Here is a 25,794-nt window from a genome sequence, read left to right as displayed (position 1 = left end):
TAGTTTTGGTTGGGATGAGACGGGTCTATAAATCATAGCTTTGGTTGGGATGAGACGGGTCTGTAAATGATAGCTTTGGTTGGGATGAGACGGGTCTGTAAATTATAGTTTTGGTTGGGATGAGACGGGTCTATAAATCATAGCTTTGGTTGGGATGAGATGGGTCTATAAATGATAGTTTTGGTTGGGATGAGACGGGTCTATAAATCATAGCTTTAGTTGGGATGAGATGGGTCTATAAATGATAGTTTTGGTTGGGATGAGACGGGTCTATAAATCATAGCTTTGGTTGGGATGAGATGGGTCTATAAATGATAGTTTTGGTTGGGATGAGACGGGTCTGTAAATGATAGCTTTGGTTGGGATGAGACGGGTCTGTAAATGATAGCTTTGGTTGGGATGAGACGGGTCTGTAAATGATAGCTTTCGTTGGGTCTGTAAATGATAGCTTTGGTTGGGATGTGACGGGTCTGTAAATGATAGCTTTGGTTGGGATGAGATGGGTCTATAAATGATAGTTTTGGTTGGGATGAGACGGGTCTATAAATCATAGCTTTGGTTGGGATGAGATGGGTCTATAAATGATAGTTTTGGTTGGGATGAGACGGGTCTATAAATCATAGCTTTGGTTGGGATGAGATGGGTCTATAAATGATAGTTTTGTTTGGTATGAGACGGGTCTATAAATCATAGCTTTGGTTGGGATGAGATGGGTCTATAAATGATAGTTTTGGTTGGGATGAGACGGGTCTATAAATCATAGCTTTGGTTGGGATGAGATGGGTCTATAAATGATAGATTTGTTTGGTATGAGACGGGTCTGTAAATGATAGCTTTGGTTGGGATGAGACGGGTCTGTAAATGATAGCTTTGGTTGGGATGAGACGGGTCTGTAAATGATAGCTTTGGTTGGGATGAGACGGGTCTGTAAATGATAGCTTTGGTTGGGATGAGACGGGTCTGTAAATGATAGCTTTGGTTGGGATGAGACCAGTGTGTGTGTTGATACACATTACATTTCCTTGTTTGTGTGTCAGTCTGTTTCCAGCTTATGTTTCATTCACTGTAGCTCATCAATTCCATTTAAATTCAGGAGGTCAGTTTACTTCCTCAAAGTCTGTTTACTTCCTGAATTGACTGAATTGAAATGGGTATGTAAATGATAGCTTTGGTTGGGATGAGACGGGTCTGTAAATGATAGCTTTCGTTGGGTCTGTAAATGATAGCTTTGGTTGGGATGAGACGGGTCTGTAAATGATAGCTTTGGTTGGGATGAGACGGGTCTGTAAATGATAGCTTTGGTTGGGATGAGACGGGTCTGTAAATGATAGCTTTGGTTGGGATGAGATGGGTCTATAAATGATAGTTTTGGTTGGGATGAGACGGGTCTATAAATCATAGCTTTGGTTGGGATGAGATGGTCTATAAATGATAGTTTTGGTTGGGATGAGACGGGTCTGTAAATGATAGCTTTCGTTGGGTCTGTAAATGATAGCTTTGGTTGGGATGAGACGGGTCTGTAAATGATAGCTTTGGTTGGGATGAGACGGGTCTGTAAATGATAGCTTTGGTTGGGATGAGACGGGTCTGTAAATGATAGCTTTGGTTGGGATGAGATGGGTCTATAAATGATAGTTTTGGTTGGGATGAGACGGGTCTATAAATCATAGCTTTGGTTGGGATGAGATGGGTCTATAAATGATAGTTTTGGTTGGGATGAGACGGGTCTGTAAATGATAGCTTTGGTTGGGATGAGACGGGTCTGTAAATGATAGCTTTGGTTGGGATGAGACGGGTCTGTAAATGATAGTTTTGGTTGGGATGAGACGGGTCTATAAATCATAGCTTTGGTTGGGATGAGATGGGTCTATAAATGATAGCTTTGGTTGGGATGAGACGGGTCTGTAAATGATAGCTTTGGTTGGGATGAGACGGGTCAGTAAATGATAGCTTTCGTTGGGTCTGTAAATGATAGCTTTGGTTGGGATGAGACGGGTCTGTAAATGATAGCTTTGGTTGGGATGAGACGGGTCTGTAAATGATAGCTTTGGTTGGGATGAGACGGGTCTGTAAATGATAGCTTTGGTTGGGATGAGATGGGTCTATAAATGATAGTTTTGGTTGGGATGAGACGGGTCTATAAATCATAGCTTTGGTTGGGATGAGACGGGTCTGTAAATGATAGCTTTGGTTGGGATGAGACGGGTCTGTAAATGATAGTTTTGGTTGGGATGAGACGGGTCTATAAATCATAGCTTTGGTTGGGATGAGATGGGTCTATAAATGATAGTTTTGGTTGGGATGAGACGGGTCTATAAATCATAGCTTTAGTTGGGATGAGATGGGTCTATAAATGATAGTTTTGGTTGGGATGAGACGGGTCTATAAATCATAGCTTTGGTTGGGATGAGATGGGTCTATAAATGATAGTTTTGGTTGGGATGAGACGGGTCTGTAAATGATAGCTTTGGTTGGGATGAGACGGGTCTGTAAATGATAGCTTTGGTTGGGATGAGACGGGTCTGTAAATGATAGCTTTCGTTGGGTCTGTAAATGATAGCTTTGGTTGGGATGTGACGGGTCTGTAAATGATAGCTTTGGTTGGGATGAGATGGGTCTATAAATGATAGTTTTGGTTGGGATGAGACGGGTCTATAAATCATAGCTTTGGTTGGGATGAGATGGGTCTATAAATGATAGTTTTGGTTGGGATGAGACGGGTCTATAAATCATAGCTTTGGTTGGGATGAGATGGGTCTATAAATGATAGTTTTGGTTGGGATGAGACGGGTCTATAAATCATAGCTTTGGTTGGGATGAGATGGGTCTATAAATGATAGTTTTGTTTGGTATGAGACGGGTCTGTAAATGATAGCTTTGGTTGGGATGAGACGGGTCTGTAAATGATAGCTTTGGTTGGGATGAGACAGGTCTGTAAATGATAGCTTTGGTTGGGATGAGACCAGTGTGTGTGTTGATACACATTACATTTCCTTGTTTGTGTGTCAGTCTGTTTCCAGCTTATGTTTCATTCACTGTAGCTCATCAATTCCATTTAAATTCAGGAGGTCAGTTTACTTCCTCAAAGTCTGTTTACTTCCTGAATTGACTGAATTGAAATGGGTATGTAAATGATAGCTTTGGTTGGGATGAGACGGGTCTGTAAATGATAGCTTTGGTTGGGATGAGACGGGTCTGTAAATGATAGCTTTCGTTGGGTCTGTAAATGATAGCTTTGGTTGGGATGAGACGGGTCTGTAAATGATAGCTTTGGTTGGGATGAGACGGGTCTGTAAATGATAGCTTTGGTTGGGATGAGACGGGTCTGTAAATGATAGCTTTGGTTGGGATGAGACGGGTCTGTAAATGATAGCTTTCGTTGGGTCTGTAAATGATAGCTTTGGTTGGGATGTGACGGGTCTGTAAATGATAGCTTTGGTTGGGATGAGATGGGTCTATAAATGATAGTTTTGGTTGGGATGAGACGGGTCTATAAATCATAGCTTTGGTTGGGATGAGATGGGTCTATAAATGATAGTTTTGGTTGGGATGAGACGGGTCTATAAATCATAGCTTTGGTTGGGATGAGATGGGTCTATAAATGATAGTTCTGGTTGGGATGAGACGGGTCTATAAATCATAGCTTTGGTTGGGATGAGATGGGTCTATAAATGATAGTTTTGTTTGGTATGAGACGGGTCTGTAAATGATAGCTTTGGTTGGGATGAGACGGGTCTGTAAATGATAGCTTTGGTTGGGATGAGACGGGTCTGTAAATGATAGCTTTGGTTGGGATGAGACCAGTGTGTGTGTTGATACACATTACATTTCCTTGTTTGTGTGTCAGTCTGTTTCCAGCTTATGTTTCATTCACTGTAGCTCATCAATTCCATTTAAATTCAGGAGGTCAGTTTACTTCCTCAAAGTCTGTTTACTTCCTGAATTGACTGAATTGAAATGGGTATGTAAATGATAGCTTTGGTTGGGATGAGACGGGTCTGTAAATGATAGCTTTGGTTGGGATGAGACGGGTCTGTAAATGATAGCTTTCGTTGGGTCTGTAAATGATAGCTTTGGTTGGGATGAGACGGGTCTGTAAATGATAGCTTTGGTTGGGATGAGACGGGTCTGTAAATGATAGCTTTGGTTGGGATGAGACGGGTCTGTAAATGATAGCTTTGGTTGGGATGAGATGGGTCTATAAATGATAGTTTTGGTTGGGATGAGACGGGTCTATAAATCATAGCTTTGGTTGGGATGAGATGGTCTATAAATGATAGTTTTGGTTGGGATGAGACGGGTCTGTAAATGATAGCTTTGGTTGGGATGAGACCAGTGTGTGTGTTGATACACATTACATTTCCTTGTTTGTGTGTCAGTCTGTTTCCAGCTTATGTTTCATTCACTGTAGCTCATCAATTTTTTAAATATATTTTGTTTTTATTAGTACCCGCCAAACCACGCTGCTTCTTAACACACTGCTCGCTTAACCCAGAAGTCAGCCGAACCAAAGTATCGGAAGGAAACGTGTTCCAACTGACGACAGAAGTCAGCTTGCAGGCGCGCGGGCCCGCCACTAGGCGTTTCTCGTTCCATACGTTAATTTTTCCGTTTCTGTGTGGTTTCAAACTCTCTGATAAACGAAATGTCTTTGTGTGATATGGTTGAGTGATTCCTTATTTTCTGTTCATATTTCTTTCAGCGTGTAACTGTAACCAACACTCGTTTGGCTGTTACTATGACCCCGAGGTTGACCAGAGGAGAGCGAGCATCAACGTCCAGGGACAGTACAGGGGGGGCGGAGTCTGCATGGAGTGTCAGGTATTACTACTGTTTGGCTGTTACTACGACCCCGAGGTTGACCAGAGGAGAGCTAGCATCAACGTCCAGGGACAGTACAGGGGGGGTGGAGTCTGCATGGAGTGTCAGGTATTACTACTGTTTGGCTGTTACTACGACCCCGAGGTTGACCAGAGGAGAGCTAGCATCAACGTCCAGGGACAGTACAGGGGGGGCGGAGTCTGCATGGAGTGTCAGGTATTACTACTGTTTGGCTGTTACTACGACCCCGAGGTTGACCAGAGGAGAGCTAGCATCAACGTCCAGGGACAGTACAGGGGGGGTGGAGTCTGCATGGAGTGTCAGGTATTACTACTGTTTGGCTGTTACTACGACCCCGAGGTTGACCAGAGGAGAGCTAGCATCAACGTCCAGGGACAGTACAGGGGGGGCGGAGTCTGCATGGAGTGTCAGGTATTACTACTGACCTTTTATCAACACCTACTCCTTACAGTAGGAGATGATTACAGAAGATAAAAGACAAGACAAGTGAAATTACATTTGTTCAACCAATAAATATATCAATCAATCAATCAATGTCATCGACTCATTGTAGTCCTGTGTTGTATGTCATTGACTCATTGTAGTCCTGTGTTGTATGTCATTGACTCATTGTAATCCTGTGTTGTATGTCATCGACTCATTGTAATCCTGTGTTGTATGTCATCGACTCATTGTAGTCCTGTGTTGTATGTCATTGACTCATTGTAATCCTGTGTTGTATGTCATTGACTCATTGTAGTCCTGTGTTGTATGTCATTGACTCATTGTAATCCTGTGTTGAATGTCATTGACTCATTGTAATCCTGTGTTGTATGTCATTGACTCATTGTAATCCTGTGTTGTATGTCATTGACTCATTGTAATCCTGTGTTGTATGTCATTGACTCATTGTATCTTGCTTTCCACTGCCAGCATCACACCGCTGGTGTCAACTGTGAGCGCTGTATCCTCACCTACTACAGATCACCTGACCATCCCCTGGACTCCCCATTGGCCTGCTCCCGTGAGTGACAGTTTATATTCAAACTAAAATACATGTTGATTGGTGTGTTTGAAAGATAATATTTAATTAGTCACTTATGTGGAAAGAAAATGGTGTAATAGCTGAACTGGGGGTCTTGATGATAATGTTTCTTACAAGTAATATTTGTTACTTGACAGCAGATTAATAGAGTTGATTGTCTTCGTTCACCTCCTCTTCCTCCTCCTCCTTCTCCTCCTCCTCTTCCTCCTCCTTCTCCTCCTCCTCCTCTTCCTCTTCTCCCTCCTCTTCCTCCTCCTCCTTTTCCTCCTCCTCCTCTTCCTCCTCCTCTTCCTCCTCTTCCTCCTCCTCTTCCTCCTCTTCCTCCTCCTCCTCTTCCTCCTCCTCTTCCTCCTCCTCCTCCTCTTCCTCCTCCGCCTCTTCCTCCTCTCCCTCCTCTTCCTCCTCCTCCTCCTCCTCCTCCTCCTCCTCCTTCTCCTCATCTTCCTCCTCCTCCTCTTCCTCCTCCACCTCCACTTCCTCCTCTCTGCAGCCTGTGTGTGCCGTTCAGAGTTCACAGATGGTACCTGTGAGGATCTGACGGGTCGTTGTTACTGTAAACCCAGCTACACCGGAGAGAGCTGTAACTCCTGTGCTGAGGGATACATTAACTTCCCAGACTGCTACTGTAAGTATCCAGAATAAAAAAATAATTGTTATGGTTCTCATAAAATAGGTCTTTGGGTACAAAGTTGTAGGGCATAAACAGGAAGTAGTCTTTTTTATTTTATTTCACCTTTATTTAACCAGGTAGGCCAGTTGAGAACAAGTTCTCATTTGCAACTGCGACCTGGCCAAGATAAAGCATAGCAATTCGACACACAGAGTTACACATGGAATAAACAAAAAATTGTCAATAATACAGTAGAACAAAAGAAAACAAAAAGTCTATATACAGTGAGTGTAAATGAGGTAAGATAAGGGAGTTAAGGCAATAAATAGGCGAAGTAATTACAATATAGCAATTAAACACTGGAACGGTAGGATGTGCAGAAGATGATGTGCAATTAGAGATACTGGGGTGCAAAGGAGCAAGATAAATAAATAAATACTGTATGGGGATGAGGTAGATTGGATGGGCTATTTACAGATGGGCTATGTACAGGTGCAGTGACCTGTGAGCTGCTCTGACAGCTTGCGCTTAAAGCTAGTGAGGGAGATGTGAGTCTCCAGCTTCAGAGATTTTTGCAGTTCGTTCCAGTCATGGGCAGCAGAGAACTGGAAGGAAAGACGACCAAAGGAGGAATTGGCTTTGGGGATGACCAGTGAGGGACAGTTTCCCTGGACACAGATTTAACCTAGTCCTGGACAACAACAAAAATCATTCTCAGTGGAGAATGTCTATTGAAATAACTGTTTAGTTCAGGACTAAATTATCTCTATTTGGAAAACAGATCCTAGAGAGCTTTACAGCAGCCCAGGATCGATAAGAACTCTCTCTCAAGGGGACTACTGCTATAACTTGTCTAATGCGTGTTTCTGTCAGCCATAGCAACCTACCTCAACAACAACGATAGCAACAGAGAAGCTAAACCTGCCGGAGAAATCATCAGTAAGTCTTTTAAATCTATTTTATTTATTAAATTTATTCAAAACGTATAGTACAAATCTAACTAACAATTCTAACTAACAAACAACTTGTGTGTATAAGACAGTAGTTTTGGAATTGTTAGTTAGATTACTTGTTACTGCATTGTCGGAACTAGAAGCACAAGCATTTCGCTACACTCGCATTAACATCTGCTAACCATGTGTATGTGACAAATAACATCTGCTAACCATGTGTATTTTTTGGGGAATTGTTAGTTAGATTACTTGTTGGTTATTACTGCATTGTCGGAACTAGAAGCACAAGCATTTCGCTACACTCGCATTAACATCTGCTAATGTATGTGACAAATACAATTTGATTTGATTTGATTTGATACCGACGGAGTCAGACAAGACACATTTTTCTCCATCTGTGGTATCATGTGTTATTATAACCAATCATTTTCTCTGCGTTGTACACGTCTCTACTTGTGTTGGACTGTTAAACCCTATTGGATTGATGAGATAGGCAATAGGGGGACGGGATTAGCAGAAGCAAACAATGTCAAGTCTATCCTTGGCTACAGTAACAGTACCTGTCTCTGTCTCTGTCTCTGTCTCTCTGTCTCTGTCTCTGTCTCTCTGTCTCTGTCTCTGTGTAGACTGTGAGTGCAGTGCTGCTGGGACGGAGGGAAACTCCTGCCGTCCTGATCCGCGTACCCGCACCTGTATCTGCAAACCTGGCTTCACTGGGGAACACTGTGACGTCTGTGTCCCAGGGTACTACGGACTCAACTGCCAGGGTAAGATACCACCCAGAGAGACTATACACTAGATACCACCCAGAGAGACTATACACTAGATACCACCCAGAGAGACTATACACTAGATACCACCCAGAGAGACTATACATTAGATACCACCCAGAGAGACTATACATTAGATACCACCCAGAGAGACTATACACTAGATACCACCCAGAGACCATACACTAGATACTACCCAGAGAGACTATACACTAGATACCACCCAGAGAGACTATACTCTAGATACCACCCAGAGAGAATATACACTAGATACCACCCAGAGAGACTATACACTAGATACCACCCAGAGAGACTATACACTAGATACCACCCAGAGAGACTATACACTAGATACCACCCAGAGAGACTATACACTAGATACCACCCAGAGAGACTATACACTAGATACCACCCAGAGAGACTATACACTAGATACCACCCAGAGAGACTATAAACTAGATACCACCCAGAGAGACTATACACTAGATACCACCCAGAGAGACTATACACTAGATACCACCCAGAGAGACTATACACTAGATACCACCCAGAGAGACTATACACTAGATACCACCCAGAGAGACTATACACTAGATACCACCCAGAGAGACTATACACTAGATACCACCCAGAGAGACTATACACTAGATACCACCCAGAGAGACTATACACTAGATACCACCCAGAGAGACTATACACTAGATACCACCCAGAGAGACTATACACTAGATACCACCCAGAGAGACTATACACTAGATACCACCCAGAGAGACTATACACTAGATACCACCCAGAGAGACTATACACTAGATACCACCCAGAGAGACTATACACTAGATACCACCCAGAGAGACTATACACTAGATACCACCCAGAGAGACTATACACTAGATACCACCCAGAGAGACTATACACTAGATACCACCCAGAGAGACTATACATTAGATACCACCCAGAGAGACTATACATTAGATACCACCCAGAAATATACACTAGATACCACCCAGAGATATACACTAGATACCACCCAGAGAGACTATACACTAGATACCACCCAGAGAGACTATACACTAGATACCACCCAGAGAGACTATACACTAGATACCACCCAGAGAGACTATACACTAGATACCACCCAGAGAGATAATACACTAGATAACTACACACAGAGATATACACTAGATATATACACTAGATAACTACACACAGAGATATAACTAACTACACACAGATATATACACTAGATAACTACACACAGATATATACACTAGATAACTACACACAGAGATATAACTAACTACACACAGATATATGCACTAGATAACTACACACAGATATATACACTAGATAACTACACACAGATATATACACTAGATAACTACACACAGATATATACACTAGATAACTACACACAGAGATAAACACTAGATAACTACACACAGATATATACACTAGATAACTACACACAGAGATAAACACTAGATAACTACACACAGATATAAACACTAGATAACTACACACAGATATATACACTAGATAACTACACACTGAGATATACATTAGAGAACTACACACTGTCAGGCATGCTCACACTCCCCAGCCCCACAAACAAACACAAACACACTTGTTGGTTGTGTAATGACCCCAGTGTGCCCTCTCCTCCGCCAGCATGTCGGTGCTCAGGCGCCGGGTGCCAGGGTGGTAGGTGTGATACGTTGACGGGGCAGTACCAGTGTCACCAAGGCTTCCAGGGCTACTCATGTGACCAGTGTGCTCCAGGCTACTTCAACTACCCCCTCTGCCGACGTGAGTATCTGCCAACACATTGTTACCCACTGTGCCAAAGTGACTGTCTGTCTGCCAACACATTGTTACCCACTGTGCCAAAGTGACTGTCTGTCTGCCAACACATTGTTACCCACTGTGCCAAAGTGACTGTCTGTCTGCCAACACATTGTTACCCACTGTGCCAAAGTGACTGTCTGTCTGCCAACACATTGTTACCCACTGTGCCAAAGTGACTGTCTGTCTGCCAACACATTGTTACCCACTGTGCCAAAGTGACTGTCTGTCTGCCAACACATTGTTACCCACTGTGCCAAAGTGACTGTCTGTCTGCCAACACATTGTTACCCACTGTGCCAAAGTGACTGTCTGTCTGCCAACACATTGTTACCCACTGTGCCAAAGTGACTGTCTGTCTGCCAACACATTGTTACCCACTGTGCCAAAGTGACTGTCTGTCTGCCAACACATTGTTACCCACTGTGCCAAAGTGACTGTCTGTCTGCCAACACATTGTTACCCACTGTGCCAAAGTGACTGTCTGTCTGCCAACACATTGGCTCCAAAAAACATTGTCTGCTAAATGTCTGTCTCTTCAGAAAGCTGACACAACAGACAGGACCATGGATATACAGCTCAATACTGATATACAGCTCAATACTGATATACAGACAGGACCATGAATATACAGCTCAATACTGATATACAGCTCAATACTGATATACAGACAGGACCATGGATATACAGCTCAATACCGATATACAGACAGGACCATTGATATACAGCTCAATACTGATATACAGCTCAATACTGATATACAGACAGGACCATGGATATACAGCTCAATACTGATATACAGCTCAATACTGATATACAGACAGGACCATGGATATACAGCTCAATACTGATATACAGCTCAATACTGATATACAGACAGGACCATGGATATACAGCGCAATACTGATATACAGCTCAATACCGATATACAGACAGGACCACGGATATACAGCTCAATACTGATATACAGCTCAATACTGATATACAGCTCAATACTGACACACAACAGACAGGACCATGGATATACAGCTCAGTACTGATATACAGCTCAATACTGATATACAGCTCAATACTGATATACAGACAGGACCATGAATATACAGCTCAATACTGATATACAGCTCAATACTGATATACAGCTCAATACCGATATACAGACAGGACCATGGATATACAGCTCAATACTGATATACAGCTCAATACTGATATACAGCTCAATACTGACACACAACAGACAGGACCATGGATATACAGCTCAGTACTGATGTACAGCTCAATACTGATTTACAGCTCAATACTGATATACAGCTCAATACTGATATACAGCTCAGTACTGATGTACAGCTCAATACTGATGTACAGCTCAATACTGATATACAGCTCAATACTGATATACAGACAGGACCATGAATATACAGCTCAATACTGATATACAGCTCAATACTGATATACAGCTCAATACTGATATACAGCTCAATATTGATATACAGCTCAATACTGATATACAGCGCAATACTGATATACAGCTCAAATCTGATATACAGCTCAATACTGATATACAGCTCAATACTGATGTACAGCTCAATACTGATATACAGCTCAATACTGATATACAGCTCAATACTGATATACAGCTCAATACTGATATACAGACAGGACCATGAATATACAGCTCAATACTGATATACAGCTCAATACTGATATACAGCTCAATACTGATATACAGCACAATACTGATATACAGCTCAATACTGATATACAGCTCAGTACTGATATACAGACAGGACCATGGATATACAGATCAATACTGATATACAGCTCAATACTGATATACAGCTCAATACCGATATACAGACAGGACCATGGATATACAGCTCAATACTGATATACAGCTCAATACTGATATACAGACAGGACCATGGATATACAGCTCAATACCGATATACAGACAGGACCATGGATATACAGCTCAATACTGATATACAGCTCAATACTGATATACAGACAGGACCATGGATATACAGCTCAATACTGATATACAGCTCAATACTGATATACAGACAGGACCATGGATATACAGCTCAATACTGATATACAGCTCAATACTGATATACAGACAGGACCATGGATATACAGCGCAATACTGATATACAGCTCAATACCGATATACAGACAGGACCACGGATATACAGCTCAATACTGATATACAGCTCAATACTGATATACAGCTCAATACTGACACACAACAGACAGGACCATGGATATACAGCTCAGTACTGATATACAGCTCAATACTGATATACAGCTCAATACTGATATACAGACAGGACCATGAATATACAGCTCAATACTGATATACAGCTCAATACCGATATACAGACAGGACCATGGATATACAGCTCAATACTGATATACAGCTCAATACTGATATACAGCTCAATACTGACACACAACAGACAGGACCATGGATATACAGCTCAGTACTGATGTACAGCTCAATACTGATTTACAGCTCAATACTGATATACAGCTCAATACTGATATACAGCTCAGTACTGATGTACAGCTCAATACTGATGTACAGCTCAATACTGATATACAGCTCAATACTGATATACAGACAGGACCATGAATATACAGCTCAATACTGATATACAGCTCAATACTGATATACAGCTCAATACTGATATACAGCTCAATATTGATATACAGCTCAATACTGATATACAGCGCAATACTGATATACAGCTCAAATCTGATATACAGCTCAATACTGATATACAGCTCAATACTGATGTACAGCTCAATACTGATATACAGCTCAATACTGATATACAGCTCAATACTGATATACAGCTCAATACTGATATACAGACAGGACCATGAATATACAGCTCAATACTGATATACAGCTCAATACTGATATACAGCTCAATACTGATATACAGCACAATACTGATATACAGCTCAATACTGATATACAGCTCAGTACTGATATACAGACAGGACCATGGATATACAGATCAATACTGATATACAGACAGGACCACGGATATACAGCTCAATACTGATATACAGCTCAATACTGATATACAGACAGGACCACGGATATACAGCTCAATACTGATATACAGCTCAATACTGATATACAGACAGGACCATGGATATACAGCTCAATACTGATATACAGCTCAATACTGATATACAACAGACAGTACCATGGATATACAGATCAATACTGATATACAGACAGGACCATGGATATACAGCTCAATACTGATATACAGCTCAATACTGATATACAGACAGGACCATGGATATACAGATCAATACTGATATACAGCTCAATACTGATATACAGACAGGACCATGGATATACAGATCAATACTGATATACAGCTCAATACTGATATACAGACAGGACCATGGATATACAGATCAATACTGATATACAGCTCAATACTGATATACAGACAGGACCATGGATATATAGCTCAATACTGATATACAGCTCAATACTGATATACAGACAGGGCCATGGATATACACCTCAATACTGATATACAGCTCAATACTGATATACAGCTCAATACTGATATACAGACCGGACCATGGATATACAGCTCAATACTGATATACAGCTCAATACTGATATACAGACAGGACCATGGATATACAGATCAATACTGATATACAGCTCAATACCGATATACAGACAGGACCATGATATACAGCTCAATACTGATATACAGCTCAATACTGATATACAGACAGGACCATGGATATACAGCTCAATACTGATATACAGCTCAATACTGATATACAGACAGGACCATGGATATACAGATCAATACTGATATACAGCTCAATACCGATATACAGACAGGACCATGAATATACAGCTCAATACTGATATACAGCTCAATACTGATATACAGACAGGACCATGGATATACAGCTCAATACTGATATACAGCTCAATACTGATATACAGCTCAATACTAATATACAGCTCAATACTGATATACAGCTCAATACTGATATACAGTGCAATACTGATATACAGCTCAATACTGATATACAGCTCAATACTGATATACAGACAGGACCATGGATATACAGCTCAATACTGATATACAGCTCAATACTGACACAACACACAGGACCATGGATATACAGCTCAATACTGATATACAGCTCAATACTGACACAACACACAGGACCATGGATATACAGCTCAATACTGATATACAGCTCAATACTGATATACAGCTCAATACTGATATACAGCTCAATACTGATATACAGCTCAATACTCATACTGATATACAGCTCAATACTGACTCAGGACCGCTTGCCTGTTGAGTGAATTGTTTCTGGAATGAATTCTGTTTTGTAATTACAATAAAAGTTCATAAATGTTGTCACACAAACTCTGTTTGTCTTTCCCCTCCGTCAGTGTGTGGCTGTAGCAGCGTGGGTTCCCTCCCAGAGGGCTGTGATTGGTCTGGACGGTGTGTGTGTCGTCCGGAGTTCCAGGGACCGCGATGTGAGCAGTGTAGATCAGGCTTCCACTCCTACCCCAACTGCCAAGGTACTGACCGCTGACTGGACCACACACCACGGTCATCAACTACACACACCGAAACTACACACACCACACCTACACAAACCACATCTACACACACCAAACTACACATACCACGCTCATCAACTACACACACAGAAACTACACACACAGAAACTACACACACCACATCTACACAAACCACATCTACACACAACAAAACTACACACACCACACCTACACACACCAAAACTACACATACCACGCTCATCAACTACACACACCGAAACTACACACACTGTATCTACACACACCAAACTACACACACCACATCTACACACACCAAACTACACACACCAGACACCACAACTACACACACCAGACACCACAACTACACACACCAGACACCACAACTACACACACCAGACACCGCAACTACACACACCAGACACCCCAACTACACACACCAGACACCGCAACTACACACATCAGACACCCCAACTACACACACCAGAAACCACAACTACACACATCAGACACCCCAACTACACACACCCCAACTACACACACCAAACACCCCAACTACACAAACCAGACACCCCAACTACACACACCCCGACTACACACGCCAGACACCCCAACTACACACACCAGACACCACAACTACACACACCAGACACCCCAACTACACACACCATAAATGCACACACCAGACACCACAACTACACACACCCCAACTACACACACCACACACCCCAACTACACACACCACACACCCCAACTACACACACCAGACACCACAACTACACACACCAGACACCACAACTACACATACCAGACAATAAAACACACCACACATCAGTCATTTTGTAGAGGTGTCTGAACTCTCTATCAAAACAGTTTGGTGATGTTTGAGACTACAAAGCAGTCTTAGACAGAAGACAAATCACCTCTTAAATAACTCATCATTATTTGTAGACAGGTCAGTCTGCTCAGTTGGTGAATAGCGACAGAGCAGAACACGGCCACTATCTAATGTTGTCACTTCCTGTTTACCCAGTGTGCACCTGTGATCCTCGCACCTCCCTGGGCTCCAGCTGCAGTGTGTCGGGTCACTGCCACTGCAGACCCAACTACAGCGGCGCCGCCTGTGATCAATGTGCTCCTGGTTTCTACGGCTTCCCCAGCTGCACGCGTAAGTTGTCCGAGTTCAGACGACATCTCAAAGCCTGATTGGTTGTTAAAATCAGATTGCTTCAATATCTAAAACTAATTTCTAAATATGTCCAAGGCAATTTCTTAAACGATGGCGGCCGTCTGCATTGTATGTGTTTATTACCCTGTCTAATCTGTCATGTTGTTATGTGTTTATTACCCTGTCTAATCTGTCATGTTGTTATGTGTTTATTACCCTGTCTAATCTGTCATGTTGTTATGTGTTTATTACCCTGTCTAATCTGCCATGTTGTTATGTGTTTATTACCCTGTCTAATCTGTCATGTGTTTATTACCCTGTCTAATCTGTCATGTTGTTATGTGTTTATTACCCTGTCTAATCTGTCATGTGTTTATTTTCCTGTCTAATCTGTCATGTTGTTATGTGTTTATTACCCTGTCTAATCTGTCATGTTGTTATGTGTTTATTACCCTGTCTAATCTGTCATGTGTTTATTACCCTGTCTAATCTGTCATGTTGTTATGTGTTTATTACCCTGTCTAATCTGTCATGTGTTTATTACCCTGTCTAATCTGTCATGTTGTTATGTGTTTATTACCCTGTCTAATCTGTCATGTGTTTATTACCCTGTCTAATCTGTCATGTTGTCATGTGTTTATTACCCTGTCTAATCTGTCATGTTGTTATGTGTTTATTACCCTGTCTAATCTATCATGTGTTTATTACCCTGTCTAATCTGTCATGTTGTTATGTGTTTATTACCCTGTCTAATCTGTCATGTGTTTATTACCCTGTCTAATCTGTCATGTTATGTGTTTATTACCCTGTCTAATCTGTCATGTTGTTATGTGTTTATTACCCTGTCTAATCTGTCATGTTGTTATGTGTTTATTACCCTGTCTAATCTGTCATGTGTTTATTACCCTGTCTAATCTGTCATGTTGTTATGTGTTTATTACCCTGTCTAATCTGTCATGTGTTTATTACCCTGTCTAATCTGTCATGTTGTTATGTGTTTATTACCCTGTCTAATCTGTCATGTTGTCATGTGTTTATTACCCTGTCTAATCTGTCATGTTGTTATGTGTTTATTACCCTGTCTAATCTGTCATGTGTTTATTACCCTGTCTAATCTGTCATGTGTTTATTACCCTGTCTAATCTGTCATGTTGTTATGTGTTTATTACCCTGTCTAATCTGTCATGTGTTTATTACCCTGTCTAATCTGTCATGTTGTCATGTGTTTATTACCCTGTCTAATCTGTCATGTTGTTATGTGTTTATTACCCTGTCTAATCTGTCATGTGTTTATTACCCTGTCTAATCTGTCATGTTGTTATGTGTTTATTACCCTGTCTAATCTGTCATGTGTTTATTACCCTGTCTAATCTGTCATGTTGTTATGTGTTTATTATCCTGTCAAATCTGTCATGTTGTTATGTGTTTATTACCCTGTCTAATCTGTCATGTGTTTATTACCCTGTCTAATCTGTCATGTTGTTATGTGTTTATTACCCTGTCTAATCTGTCATGTTGTTATGTGTTTATTACCCTGTCTAATCTGTCATGTGTTTATTACCCTGTCTAATCTGTCATGTTGTTATGTGTTTATTACCCTGTCTAATCTGTCACTAAATTCAAGTCTGAATCTAGCTAAATGCTAGCTGGCTAACTCCCTCTTCTCTCTCCTGTCTCCCCAGCTACTATGCTAATGTGTTAATATCGCTCTCCTCCCTCAGCTTGTCAGTGCTCAGCTGAGGGCTCCAGGTTCAGTAGCTGTGACCAGGTGAGTGGTCAGTGTACCTGTCTACCCAACGTTGTGGGACAGAGGTGTGACACCTGCAGCTCTGGAACCTACGGATTCCCTCTCTGCCAAGGTAGGTGACCTCCTATGGACTTGGTCATTCAATCAATCAATTAATCAATCAATAGAGCTTTATCATCCCTCAATGACAAATTAATTCAGTCCCTTTGCTCATATAATACACACATACCGTACATTCAATATCCATTACGATTTCGATCTCAACCTTTGTATAGCCTCCAAGTTGACTCTCTACTGGTACCCCCTGTATATAGCCTCCACATTGACTCTGTACTGGTACCCCCTGTATATAGCCTCCACATTGACTCTGTACTGGTACCCCCTGTATATAGCCTCCACATTGACTCTGTACCGGTACCCCCTATATATAGCCTTCACATTGACTCTGTACTGGTACCCCCTGTATATAGCCTCCACATTGACTCTGTACCGGTACCCTCTGTATATAGCCTCCACATTGACTCTGTAACGGTACTCCCTGTATATAGCCTCCACATTGACTCTGTACCGGTACCCCCTGTATATAGCCTCCACATTGACTCTGTACCGGTACCCCCTGTATATAGCCTCCACATTGACTCTGTACCGGTACCCCCTGTATATAGCCTCCACACTGACTCTGTACCGGTACCCCCTGTATATAGCCTCCACATTTCGTTTCTTCCTGTGCTCTGCAGCTGATACATGTAACCCAGCCGGTTCTGTACAGAACGAGGTCCTGCCAACCGTTGGCTCCTGTGAGTGTCTTCTCTATGTGGAGGGAGTGGCCTGTGACAGGTGTAAACCCCTGTTCTGGAACCTGTCACCTGACACCGTCTATGGATGCTCCAGTAAGACACAACTTTACCCTTCAGGGATGGGCAACTCCAGTCCTCGAGCACCTGATTGGTGTCACACTGTTTCTCCATCCCTAGCAAACACACCTGATTAATCAAATTGCGTTCTAAACTAAAGATCATGATTAGGTGATTATTGGAGTCAGGTGTGTTTGCTTGCGTGCTGGGAGCAAAACTGTGACACCAATCAGGCCCTTCGAGGACTGGAATTGCCCGCCCCCTGCTTTAAATGTTATCAAAAGGAGGCGTGTTGGTTATTGTGATGTTTATATTCCTATGACAGCCCAGTAGTGAAATGAATGGTCCGTGTGTTCCTCCTTCTCTCAGACTGTGAATGCAACGTTGGAGGGACAATGGGTGGTGTGGCAGAGTGTGCTCAGGTGAGAAGTGGGCTTGTTATAAACAACATGGACGTACAGTACTTCTGCTAATAATATGGTTTTAGCAGTAAAGATGGGGTTTTCTCAGTGATTCAATACTCTTTGGAATGGACATAGCCAATAACACTGGCTAGCACTACTAGTGTAATAATAATAATTAGAATAATAATTAGAATAATAATTATTAAAAAAATAATAATACAAAAAATAATAATTATTATAATAATTATAACAATAGTATCAATAATAATAATAAAATAATGATAAATAATTATTATAATTATAGAAATAATAAAATAATTTAAAAAATAATTATTATAAAATAATAATAATAATTATAAAATAATTTAACAAATAATTATAATAAAATAATTATAAAAATAATAATAATTGAACAACATCTCCTCTCTGTTTCTGTGTTTCAGAGCAACGGCCAGTGTCCCTGTAAGCCCAATGCGTGCGGTGGCACCTGCTCTGTGTGTAAAGATGGATTCTTCAACCTGCAGAGTGACAGCTTCTTCGGCTGTCAAGGTAAGCCCCATGGAACCAGTCGGAACCAGTAGGAACCAGTAGGAACCAGTAGGAACCAGTCGGAACCAGTAGGAACCAGTAGGAACCAGTCGGAACCAGTAGGAACCAGTCGGAACCAGTCGGAATCACCAACCCAACATCTTAACCATTAGGTCAAGAGGACATCCTCTTGGTTCCAGGGCAACATTTGGGCTTTTACATGTCTCAAGAAAGGCTACTTCCATAGAGTGTGATTCCAAATCTCCTCTGCTACAATAACACTGGTCTGTTGTACGAGGAATTAAGTTACGTGATAAGTTATGTGATAATTGTGTACAGCAGTATATCATGATCTCTAGATGTGTTGGTGTGTGTGTTGCAGGTTGTACTGCAGTATATCATGATCTCTAGATGTGTTGGTGTGTGTGTTGCAGGTTGTACTGCAGTATATCATGATCTCTAGATGTGTTGGTGTGTGTGTTGCAGGTTGTACTGCAGTATATCATGATCTCTAGATGTGTTGGTGTGTGTGTTGCAGGTTGTACTGCAGTATATCATGATCTCTAGATGTGTTGGTGTGTGTGTTGCAGGTTGTCAGTGCGACATTGGAGGATCAGCGGGACAGTCCTGTGGGGAGAGGAACGGGAGATGTCGCTGCAGACCCAACGTAGAGGGACCCAAGTGTAACAGGTGACTGAAAACCGATGTAAAAACATTCACTTTGCATCACACAAACAAAATAAAAAGATGTTCCCAATCACTTTTTCTTCCAGATAGCAGTTTTAACTCAACTCCTTGAGCAACAACACACAGTATCCAGCTGAGGACAGAATCTTATTTTAAAGACCGGATTATTTAAACCAGTGTTCCTTCCTCCTTCATCCCAGGCCTCGTCCGGACCACTACTTTCCAGACCTGCACCACCTGAAGTTTGAGATAGAGGAGGGTACCACGTTGGACGGGCGGCCGGTGCGTTTCGGCTATAACCCTGCGGAATTTGAAAGGTTCAGCTGGAGAGGGTACGCTCAGATGTCCCTAATACAGGTTAGTCTTCTCTAACCGAGACATGTGCTCTATAGTAATAAATAGTGTATATATATAGCCGAAAAATACACTCGGTGTCCAGTTTATTAGGTACACCACTCTGTTCATGAAAATGGTTCGCTCCTACAGACAGTGAGTCACGTGGCTGTGGCTTGTTATATAACGCAGGCAGACCGGCATCCAGTTACCGTGTTTGATTTAACATTACAATGGGTCAAACTAGTGACCTAAGCGACTGAGTGGGGTATGATCGTCGGTGCCAGGCATACCGGATCCAGTATCGTAGAAACAGCCGGCCTCCTGGGGAACGAGATCACCAACAAAGGACAATTAAAGGTGGAAAAACATTACCTGGTCCGACAAAATCTCGGGTTCCTGTTGCGTCATGCTGATGGCAGAATCAGGATTTGGCGTAAGCAGTATGAGTCCATGGCCCCCATCCTGCCTGGTGTCAACGATACAGGCTGGTGGTGTAATGGTGTGGAGAATGTTTCCCTGGCACACGTTAGGTCCCTTGATACCAATCGAGCACCGTTTGAATGTTTCCTTACAACTTGTAGAATCCCATGCCCCGAAGAATTCAGGCTATTCTGGAGGCAAAGAGGGGTCTGACCCATTACTATATGTACCTAATAAACTGTCCTCTGAGTGTACAGTATAACTCTATGGCTTTACACTCGACCCACACACTGGGCCAGTACTAGATATATGTGTATAGGACTCTGTCCTCCTTCTATTGCCTTAGGTCTCACTCTGGGCATGCAGCTATTCTATGTTAACAAATATGTTTTTTTTTGTAGTTGTATAAACAATAGCAGTAACTTAATTCCTAAAGGGATGAATCTAGTCCTTGCTATATAAATCCTTGGTATTATCTTAGTCCTTACTATATAAATCCTTGGTATTATCTTAGTCCTTACTATATAAATCCTTGGTATTATCTTAGTCTTTACTATATAAATCCTTGGTATTATCTTAGTCCTTACTATATAAATCCTTGGTATTATCTTAGTCTTTACTATATAAATCCTTGGTATTATCTTAGTCCTTACTATATAAATCCTTGGTATTATCTTAATGGATCCGTGTTATATTGAAGTCTAAGATAATGAAATGTCTATACAAGATGTATTATCATTGTTGGTCGAGAAGTCATTCTAACCCTGCATGTGCAAACCATAACTTATTCTCCTCTGTGAAGAAGATCCAATAGGTCTATGGTTTATCTATAGTATCCCAGCTTGCTTTATGCTTGAGTGAATGATGGCTGAAGCTAGCGTGTTTGCATTGAGTGAGTGGGTGGGTGAGTGGCGTGGGTGGGTGGCGGGTGGAGTGGCATGGGTGGGTGGCGGGTGTGCTCGGCATAGAGATGGATAGAGGGCACACTTGGTCCTGTTTTAAAATGGGCAGCGCCGTTGAGGGTTTTCACCATTTTTAAAGTAGCCAACTGGGGCGGGACTTCCTATTGATTAAGGAAGTATCACAGAATGACATCCAGGTCAGCAGAAGGAATTACGCCCCCTACACATCCATCCTAACTTTGCAGTCTGTTGAGTTACGCCAGATGTCATTCATTTCAATGGGGACCATTCGCAACGGAGTGGCATTTTGCAGGAATTTTTCAAACTCTGCGTCATATTCAGTCCTGCCAGACTCTGTCAATATAACAGGAAGTTACCTAACCACAGTCCGGCCAGAGTCTGTCAATAGAACAGGAAGTTACCTAACCACAGTCCGGCCAGAGTGTCAATAGAACAGTAAGTTACCTAACCACAGTCCGGCCAGAGTCTGTCAATACAACAGGAAGTTACCTAACCACAGTCCGGCCAGAGTCTGTCAATACAACAGGAAGTTACCTAACCACAGTCCGGCCAGAGTCTGTCTATACAACAGGAAGTTACCTAACCACAGAATGAGGTACTATAAATTAGTACTATTTTAATAGGAATGTTGAATATTATAACATTGGAGGTCAATATTATATGACTGTTGCCTCCCGTTTGAATTCGGAAAAGTTTGTGATGGTAATGACGTTTGTTTATGATGATAATTATTAGGTGTTGCTTCAGTATCTTCCACCTAGCCTAGCTTTTCGCTAGCTTGCTAACATTAACTGCTCTGCGTAAGCTAGCTTGCTAACATTAACTCCTCTGCGTAAGCTAGCTTGACTTGCAATAAAGTTAGAGAAACTATCACGATCGTCGTAAGAAGCGGACCAAAGCACTGAACACTGAATACAAACTATACAAAACAATAAACGAATGTGACGCTATAATGAGAACTGTGATGTCACAAGCAACTAACATAGACAATCACCCACAAACAAACAGTGCAACCCAGGCTACCTAAGTATGATTCTCAATCAGAGACAACTAATGACACCTGCCTCTGACCGAGAACCATACTAGGCCGAAACATAGAGATCCCCAAAATCATAGAAAAACAAACATAGACTGCCCACCCCAACTCACGCCCTGACCATACTAAATAATGACAAAACAACAGAAATAAAGATCAGAACGTGACACAAACAAATTGAGACAAATGTAAATAAACAAAACATGTTTTATTATCACCTGAAACAACATGTTTATTCTGTCTTGAATGAAACTGTAGTATTTTCCAAATATCTCCCCAAAATAAATGTGATCTCTGACGGGAGGCCGGCTCCCCTCCTTCCTATAAACACTACACTTATCCAACCAGTAGCGGGGCAAGACTGCGTGAAAAGGACGTAGGACAAAATATATTCCCGTCCATTTGTGTACACAGCGTTAGCCAGTAAATGACATTTCTGATAAAACATTCTAGCACTGCAGATGGCAGTAGAAAAGAAGCGAGAAGAAATGATCTACTTTAAAATGTCTTGTCTTGTATGTCTTGTATTCAAGATCTTCAATGGCCTGGCTCCCCCTCCACTCAATATTTTTGTTAAACAGAAAACCCAGACATATGGCAGCAGATCCACAAGGTCTGCCATGAGAGGTGACTGTATAGTTCCCCTAAGGAAAAGCACCTTTAGTAAATCTGCATTCTCTGTGAGAGCTTCCCATGTCTGGAATACACTGCCTTCAGACACATATAACTGCACCACATATCACACTTTCACCAAATGCTTGAAGACATGGCTAAAGGTCAATCAGATTTGTGAACATGGTCCCTAGCTGTGTGTTGCCGCTTTCCATGTTGTCTGTTGTCTGTAGCTTGTGAGGTGTGGAAACACTTTGTTGCTTTTATGAATTTTGTCTTGCTGCTTTTTGTTTTATGCTGCTCTGTCTGTATGCTACGTCTTGCTTGTCCTATGTTGCTCTGTCTGTATGCTATGTCTTGCTTGTTCTATGTTGCTATTGTCTATATTGTAATTGTTTTTATAACCTGCCCTGCGGTTGGCTAAAACCGGCACTTTTACTGAAATGTTGATTAATGTGCACTGTCCCTGTAAAAATAAAAATTAACTCAAACTCAAAATGGAGAGCCCTCAACAGCGCTGCCCATGCTGTCACATAAGTGGTCAATGGCAAAGATAGGATGTTCGCCCTCTTCCCATCTCTATGGTGCTGGACTGGTTGGCTTTGGCTGCAGTGGTGGTGGTGTTATTGGAATTAAGGAGTGGCCTTCCCTCCCTGCTTTGTCCCTTTTCGATCCCTCTCTCCTGTACCCACCTTCCTTCCTCATCTCCCTTTCCACCCTCATCTCCCTTCCCTCTCTCCTCCTCTCCATCCCTTCGCCTCCTCCATCCTCCCTCCTTCCTCCTCTCCCTCTCTCCTCCTCTCCATCCTCCCTCCTTCCTCCTCTCCCTCTCTCCTCCTCTCCATCCCTTCGCCTCCTCCATCCTCCCTCCTTCCTCCTCTCCCTCTCTCCTCCTCTCCATCCCTTCTCCTCCTCCTCCATCCTCCCTCCTTCCTCCTCTCCCTCTCTCCTCCTCTCCATCCCTTTGCCTCCTCCATCCTCCCTCCTTCCTCCTCTCCCTCTCTCCTCCTCTCCATCCCTTCGCCTCCTCCATCCTCCCTCCTTCCTCCTCTCCCTCTCCCCTCCCTCCTCTCTCCATCCCTTCTCCTCCTCCATCCTCCCTCCTTCCTCCTCTCCATCTCCCCTCTCTCCTGTCCCCTCCTCTTATCCCTTCTCCCCCTACCTCCCTCCCCCTCCCTCCCTCCTTCCTCATCTCCCCTTCCACCCTCATCTCCCTTCCCTCTCCCTCCCTCCTCTCTCCATCCCTTCTCCTCCTCCATCTTTCCTCCACTCCCTCTTCCCTTCCTCCTCTCCCCTCCTCTTCATCCCCCCTCCTTCCTCCCTTCCCCCCCTACCTCTCCATTTCTCTCCATGCCCTCCCGCCAGTCTAAGGTGGTGGTTCAAGTCTCGGTTAGCTCTCCGGACCTGTTTCAAATAGTCTTGCACTATGTGAACCGCGGTGGCCTGGACATGATGGGCAGGGTGTCCATCCTGGAAGATGGGAATAACTCCAAGTGTGGCAACTGTAAGTGTCGGACTCAGTGGTATCCTAGGCTTCAACCCAAAATGGCACCCTATTCCCTATTTAGTGCACTATATAGGGAATAGGTCATTTGTGATGCAGCCCTAACCCTTCTTCTCCCAGTCCCTCCTTTCTTCTCCTCTCCTCCCTGCTCTTCTTTAACTTCTTCCCACGCTCTCTTCTCCCCATGGATAGAGAGGCTGGGTGTGATGGTGACCTGGGTGTGAGTGTGACCTAGCTGGTGATTAGCTGGTAGTGGCATGCAGAGGCGTGGTCTAGAACTGGCGGTGGCTGCACTTCCTGTCATTGGTCAACGGTTTCTTAGGCACTGGAAACCCTGAACCCCCCCCCCCCCGAGTCCTCTAACCTCTCATCCTACCACAGGGTCTTTAACGCAGACCTTATTATTTTCTTTACCTCTTCTCCCTCCTCTACCCTCTCCTCTTCATCCTCTTATTCTACCCCTCTCCTCCTCTTCCTCCTCTACACTCTTCCTCCACCGCCTTCATTGCCACCTCTTCCACTTCTTCCTCCTACCCTCCTCTTCTTGCTCCTCCCTCGTCTTCCACCTCCTAATCCTCTTCTACCTCCTCATCCTCTTCATCGTCCTCCTCCTCCCCCTCTTCGTCCCTCAGAGCGCGGTCAAACTGTCGGTGCACGTGAGTGAGGTGGATGTCTACCTCACGAGGTTCATCCTCAGATATGTAAACTCTGAGGCTGCTGTCTCCAATGGCAAAATAACAGCCTATCAGAAGAGCCGGAAAGGTACGTTTCACAGACCAGCTGATCAGAAACAGACCTTATTACAATATCTCTCTCTCTCTCTCTCTCTCTCTCTCTCTCTCTCTCCACTCGCCTTCTCTCTCCCTCCTCTCTCTCTCTCTCCCATCTCCTTCTCTCCTCCTCCCTCTCTCTCATCCTCTCGCTTCTCTCCTCGCTCTCC

At 42.7% G+C, this 25,794-nt stretch overlaps 1 protein-coding gene across 1 annotated transcript in view; it reads left to right on the top strand.

The window, feature by feature from the left end:
- Nucleotides 1–25,794, top strand: part of LOC109885864 (laminin subunit alpha-5) — a 281,944-nt gene that overhangs the window by 125,180 nt on the left and 130,970 nt on the right. The window contains 16 exon segments of the mRNA XM_031793358.1: nucleotides 4,703–4,821; nucleotides 5,755–5,845; nucleotides 6,357–6,491; nucleotides 7,350–7,415; nucleotides 8,056–8,196; nucleotides 9,868–10,005; nucleotides 14,501–14,635; nucleotides 15,669–15,803; nucleotides 17,525–17,662; nucleotides 18,288–18,440; nucleotides 18,774–18,826; nucleotides 19,252–19,357; nucleotides 19,927–20,026; nucleotides 20,224–20,380; nucleotides 24,716–24,934; nucleotides 25,487–25,539. Of these exon segments, the coding sequence (XP_031649218.1) occupies nucleotides 4,703–4,821; nucleotides 5,755–5,845; nucleotides 6,357–6,491; nucleotides 7,350–7,415; nucleotides 8,056–8,196; nucleotides 9,868–10,005; nucleotides 14,501–14,635; nucleotides 15,669–15,803; nucleotides 17,525–17,662; nucleotides 18,288–18,440; nucleotides 18,774–18,826; nucleotides 19,252–19,357; nucleotides 19,927–20,026; nucleotides 20,224–20,380; nucleotides 24,716–24,934; nucleotides 25,487–25,539 (1,939 nt within the window).

This window comes from Oncorhynchus kisutch, linkage group LG17 (assembly GCF_002021735.2).
Source record: "Oncorhynchus kisutch isolate 150728-3 linkage group LG17, Okis_V2, whole genome shotgun sequence".
NCBI classification, from domain to species: Eukaryota; Metazoa; Chordata; class Actinopteri; order Salmoniformes; family Salmonidae; genus Oncorhynchus; species Oncorhynchus kisutch.
This window is presented reverse-complemented; position numbering and strand designations above follow the sequence as displayed.